At 55.9% G+C, this 6,000-nt stretch overlaps 1 protein-coding gene across 22 annotated transcripts in view; it reads left to right on the top strand.

Annotated features, from left to right (window-relative positions):
- The first annotated feature begins 712 nt into the window (after positions 1-712).
- The window catches only part of RBFOX1 (RNA binding fox-1 homolog 1), a 1,969,097-nt gene continuing 1,963,809 nt past the window's right edge, over positions 713-6,000 (top strand). For 20 of the 22 annotated variants that reach the window (XR_011494338.1, XR_011494337.1, XM_070484957.1 and 17 more), the window contains exon 1: positions 740-964. Coding sequence is in view for 20 of the 22 variants with exons in the window: in XM_070484957.1 (XP_070341058.1) it covers positions 755-964 (210 nt within the window). In the remaining 2 variants the exon portion in view is untranslated. Of the gene's footprint in view, positions 965-6,000 lie in introns of all 22 variants that reach the window. The other 2 variants (XM_070484972.1, XM_070484960.1) reach the window with 2 other exon arrangements.

Genomic DNA, 6,000 nt, shown 5'->3' with positions numbered 1-6,000 from the left:
CTTGCAGTTTCCATCCGGGGGTCACCTCCTCTGCTCCTTTCCCGGCCCTAGACCTGCTGAAGCACTTCTCTTCGGTTCCCACGCACCCACCACTCTCCCGCAGCCTTTGCCTCGCTGACCACGTCAATCAGTGCCTTCCACCAGGCCCTGAGCTCCACATGGCAGACACAATGCCTGTTATGGTCACCGTTACAACCCGCTCCTGCATCGCCGTCCCAGGCTCGTAGCGATGCTCCATCAACGTTCTTAATAGGGAAGCACAGCTTTGAAAGACGATGCCTTTGCATTCAGCGTGTCATCCTCCAGGCCAAATTCTCGATGCGTTTTGAGCAGCCTCAGTTTGCCGGCCACTTCCCAATCATTCAAGATGCAGAATAATACCAAAGGCCAGGCGGTGCATGCGTCCTTGCAGGGCGTTGGAGAAGCGGACGTCCGTCTGTCCCTTCTCTCCTCCCTCCCTGGGGCGGGGAGACCATCGGGGTACAACCCCGGGGGCAGGGTTTTGCCAGCGCGGGCGCTGCCCGGGGCAGGTGAGACCCGCGCAGGCCTTTCACGCGTGCCCGCGGTGCGCGCGAGCAGCCAGCAGGGGGCGGCAGAGAGACAGGAGTGGTCCACGGAGGACCAGCTCCGCGCCGAGCCGCGCGAACCCACCAAGCCCGCGCTCAGAAGCCGGATCTCCCACCGACAGGCCGCTGGGTTCCGGAGGCTGCTGGGTCCTTCCTCTCCCCCGCGTGCAGGCAGAGCCCCTCGAGCCATGGCCAGCCCTTCCGGCAGCTCCGAAGACACGGGCAAGCTCAGAGGCAGGGATGGCCGGCAGAGGCGGGAGGAGGAGGACGCCCCTCCGGAGGAGAAGAGGTTGAGGCTGGGGCTGGAAGGAGGAAGCGCAGCGAAGGAGGAGGCAGAAGACGCGCCACGTCTGGGCAGGGAAGAGACCGGCACCCAGACAGGTGGCGAAGGCAGAGGTGTAAGTGAGCTGGGGCGCGAGGCACGGGGGCTGGGGGTGGGCAAAGATGCTCCCCGCCGGCTGTCGGGTCCAAGTTGATAATTGGGCAGCAACTCCTGCGGGCCGGCGCGGTGTGACGGCTTGTGGGAACCTCCCGAGAAACTAGATGCTCGGTTGTTGCTGGCAACCCCCTTCTTGTTTATGTAGCATCGACTTGCTGATTCTCCCGCGACACCCGCTGGCTGGGAGACCCGTGGGCTCTGTGGCTGCCCGAAAGAGGGACGGGGAGCTCTGTGTCCTGGGGGACCCCGGAAGGGGGAGGAGGTGGGGTTGCTCTGAGCAGCCCTCCCCCTGGACCTGCATCCTGGGCAGTGCGGTTTTTACGTGTCTCTCTGGGACTTTGCTGCTTGCGTGTGCCTCTCCCCAGGTAAGGGGCTGGGGTGGCATGTGCCCGGGCACAGGGTCTGCCAAGCCTGCCCTGACAGCATGGGGGCTGGCAGCAGCTCACCAAGCCCCTCTCTGCCCCACATCTTCCTGTCATTGATCCCCTTGTTGCTGGGCAGTGAGAGTTGAGAGAGACGGCAGGTGGCTTCCACCCCGAAAGTCACTCTCCTCTCCCCATCCCTTCAGAGAGGGACAGTGAGGCAAAGTTCTGTGCATCCCCTGGGGCGCCGCCTGGCTCCGGTCCCTGCCGGGTGAGGCCGTGTGTTTGGGTGATTTGCGGCATATGTGCGTGGGTACATGAGTCACCAGGTGTGCGTGAGATGGGGCTGTGTGGCCAGGTTGACCTCCTGGCCCCTGCTTTCTGCTTCTTCTCCCAAATCTTCCAGCTGTGACCTGGCTGACCTTCCCTTTGGGGACCACGAGTGTCTGGCAGACAGATGAGGCTGGTTGGACAGCTGTCCCCGTGGCGAGGGCTGCCACCTTGAGAGTTTTTAAATGAATAATGGGGTTGACCTTTTTGTTTCTTCCAAATGTTTTCATTCTTGACCATTTGCTTGGCTGAGCCTGTCTTAAGAATTTGATTAGCGGCCAGTGAGCCCCATGAGGGAGAGTCCCCCTTCTTTCTGTCACATCCACGTAGGCAGCATGGCCTGCCTCCCTCTTGTTTGCTGGGCTGCATTGAAGCCCAGCTGGCCGTGCGTGGGGCTACTCCCCGGTGCTGCTTCAGAGCCCTCGCCTTGCCATGGGCGTCATTGTGTTCAGACCGGGGGCCACCTGGACACCGAGACCCGGTGAATTTCCCTCTGAGATCCCAGGAGAAGGCTACCACCTAAGGAAGAGTTACTGGGACACATCCTGACAAGGATGAGAAGGCAGTTGTGTTGCTGTGTGGTGAGGGGAAAGGGTCTGGTCTGGAACACACTCTCGGGGCAGTGCCATGCTGGGAAACTTTTCCTGTTAGAAGCCCCTCCCTCCTCCTGTCACCTCCCTCTTTTACATGGATCTTTGCCAAAGACCAAGACCCTAGAAGGAGTGAAGTGGCCAACTGCAGTGGCGTAGGAAGGTGAGTTTGGAGCCAGACTGCTTGTGTTTGAATCCTGGCTCCGGCCCTCCTGAGCTGGGTGACCCGGGGCACGTTACTTAACCTCTCTGAGACTTAATGTTCTCCTTGGCAAGATGGATACGTTAGCAGGCCCCATTTCGCAGGGTTATTATTACTGAGATGGAGTAAAGGTTATCCATGGAAAACACTCTGCACTGTGCGTGGCCTGTAGTATGTGCTCAGTAAATGGGATTTAGGGTCGAAATTCGCTCCATGCAGCTTGCTTGCTGTGGTTTGGTTCTGGGGGTGCATCACAAGAGATTAGGGTCTCAGGCCGGAATCTCCATGTTAAATGCTTTCTGGGGGCCGAAGGAATTATGTGTAGATGATGAAATTTTTCAAAGGTAGAAATCCCATTGGTTCACAAAAGAAATGGTTTGAAGGATTATGTCGTCACTGGACAGAAAGCATCCTTGATTCCTGAGGCTGAATACAATCCTCTCCTGGGGCACCTGGATCTGCTGGGGGGCGGTGGCACCTCACAGAGAGGGTGTCTTGGTTTTCAAGTTTAAAGTTTGGCCACCGCCTGGGCTGCCCAGAATGCCCGTCACACAGATTTCTCCCCGTTTTTAGTTTTTATAGGAATATTCCCTTTAAAAAGCCAGGAAGCACTTTTAGGCTGGTGCCAGGAGCAGCAGCTACGTCTTTGAGGGACCACATCCAAACGGATCAAGGATAACAGAATGCTTTTTTCAAGAGATTTTGTCTGTGTAGACCATTAGCTTGGCTGAAATGTCAAAAACATCCTTGTTCTTTAATAGCAGATTATTTTTAGATGCAGATCATTTTGGGCTTTCCTCTGCAGAAGCTGCATGGGTGACACCTCCCCGTTCATGTCCTCTCCAGACGTTTTTCGGGATAAAATAGCCTTTCTCATCACTGGGTCCGGTGCTCAGGATGGCTGAGGTTTATGTGTGCCTGCCTTTCCCTCAGAGTGGCTCCCAGGCTCCTATCTCGGCTTTAAGGAGGGGGTCACTTCCTCTGGTGGTTGCTGGAGGATGCTTTTAGGAGGTAAACTCAGTGCCCAGTCCTGCTGGAGGTGTGGCAGAGGAAGGGGTGTGCCTGGTGGAGGCTGCCCCCCCCCCCCCACCCAGGGATGAGAACTTTCACAGACTACTTTTGCCCCCTCCAGGACCAGGGATGCTCAGAAGGGATCGAAGAACGGGTCCTCCCAGAGCCTCTCTTGGTTCCCTTACAGTGACCCCAGGGTGAGTCTGACCCACCGCTCTTCCTGGAGGAAGAAAAACCTCTCTCCTAGGTAACTGGTTATCAACATCAGCTGTTTGTTCTGCTTTTCGCAAGATCAGGCAGCTTGGCATAGATTTCTGGGCTGTTCCGAGCAGAACGGAGCATGCAAGGGGGACAACTCGTCAGAATCCTTGAAATCCCCTGAGGGAGACTCTCCACTCAAGAGTCCCGGTGTTGAGACAAGAGCAGGAAGGCTATTGTCAGCATGGGGCTCCCTGTAGGGTGAATCCACACTGCAGGCCTGCACCTGGCTGTAGCTTGGGCACTGTCAACATTTGAGGCCAGATCATTCTCTGTTGTAGGGGCTGTCCTGTGCACTGTCGGATGCTTCTCAGCATCCTTGGCCTCTAGCTACCAGATGCTGGTAGCACTGCCTTCCCACCCCAAGTGTGTTAACCCCAACCTTGCCAATTGCCTGGGACTGGGTGAGGAAGCAGGTGAAATCGCCTGGGCAGAGAACCACTGGTTTACACTTGCAAAAATGTTTCAGAGTGTGGCTGTTGGGTTTGGGTTGTTGCCGTACCACTTATGAGCTATGTGGCCTTGGGAAAATTTACACAACCTCCATGGGCCTCAGTTTCCTCATCTATAAAATGGAGATAATGAAATACAATCTCCAGGGAGGGTTCTGTGGGAGTTCCATAAAATTACAAGATAATAAATGGAAAATGCTTGGCGTAGCATTTAGACAGAAAAAAGCACAAACTAAATGGTCAGTGCCGTCTTCAATTACCTGGGTGAATCAGACTCCGCCCTCCATCCCGGTGTCCAAGGCGAGATCTCATCCATCAGACTGGACTCGGGGAGCATCTTTGCTTTCTGCTTGAAACTCACTGGTTTCCCCTCAATTTCTCCCTTGGTTCTCCAAGTCCGGGATTCCAGGAGGCAGGGGTGTGGGGAGGCAGGGCAGGTGGCGCTTGAGGTTCACTCCCACACTTGCTGAGACAGGGCATTTGGACCAACATCGGGGTGTCTGGATTCCTGTTTGAGCACGGCTGGACTCCGCTGGGTGGAAGCGCTCTCTGCCGAGATAGAGATATTTCCCTGGCAACGATCTCTCAAGCTGACATGAAGACATGGCCGCCCACCGGAACGCGGCATGTCTGCCTGGGCTCTCCTGTAATTTGTGAGGCGAGCTTCTGAGGAATGCAGTGCGTAAGGAGGAAACGGTAGGAGGTCCCTTCATCCTCCAAAGGCCAAAGGTGGGGCGCAGGTTGGTGGAGGATCTTCCGGGGAGGAAAGAGGCGTGGAGGGCATCCCTTCAGGGAGAACAGAGAGGTCCAGGACACGTGCTGGACCGTTCCCACTCCCCCGGGAGGCCAGCGCCTCTATGCCTGCGGTGGTTTTGGAGTGTGAGCTGTGCGGCCCTTGGCTTTAGTCATTTCAGAAATATTTAACTCCAGAGCTCGATTTGGGCTTCTCAGCTGGAAAGACCCGGACTGCAGACCAACGTCCTCCTAATTCTTTTAATTTCAGCGAAACAGTAGTCGCCTCTTTGTGTCCTCTGGAGCTTGACTTGGAGCTCACGGAGCAGGAGGGAGACCAATGTAGGGGCTGGGGCAGGGGACTCTGCCGGGGTGCTGGTGGCTTGGAGGATGGTGTTGGCGGTGCTGGCGCCATTGTGTGCTTGAACTGAGGAAAACTTCCGAGATCCACTCGAAAGGCCTTAAGGATCTATTAGGTATGGGGAATGAGAAAGAGGCAGGATCACGTTGACTTCCAGAATGGCAGGGAAGACCACGAATTTGATCTTGGATGCTGGCTAGGTTGCTCTGAAACCCACGTGGCAATGGCCAACAGGATAGAGGGGTCTCGGGCTGGAGAGTCTGACCTGAGGGTCATCAGTGTAGATGGTAGTTGAGGCCATGGGAAGACCTGGGGTTGAATGGGGAGAGAGGGGAGTGCAAGAGAGGGGGCTTTGGTAGAAGCCTAGGGAAATCATAATGATGAGAGGAGAAGAATCCACAGGAGGCGTCAGGGGAGCTGCAGGCAGAGGACAGGGGACTCCACCGATAGGACAGGGAGAAGGATGAGGGTCAGCTGTGTTGAAGAGAACCCATTTGATTTAATGTATCATGCTCATTGGCTGTTGCTGGAATTTTAATGGAGGCCTATTTGGGGGGTGGGTACAAAGATTCACTATAAGTCTGGGCACTCCAGCTCCCATCCAGGGTGTGAATGAAACACAGGATGCTCATGGTCTTGACTCTTGCAAAACTCTAGTTTGTGTGCTTCTGTGCTCGCCACAACACTTGACGGTCAC

This window comes from Equus asinus, chromosome 14 (assembly GCF_041296235.1).
Source record: "Equus asinus isolate D_3611 breed Donkey chromosome 14, EquAss-T2T_v2, whole genome shotgun sequence".
NCBI classification, from domain to species: domain Eukaryota; kingdom Metazoa; phylum Chordata; class Mammalia; order Perissodactyla; family Equidae; genus Equus; species Equus asinus.
This window is presented reverse-complemented; position numbering and strand designations above follow the sequence as displayed.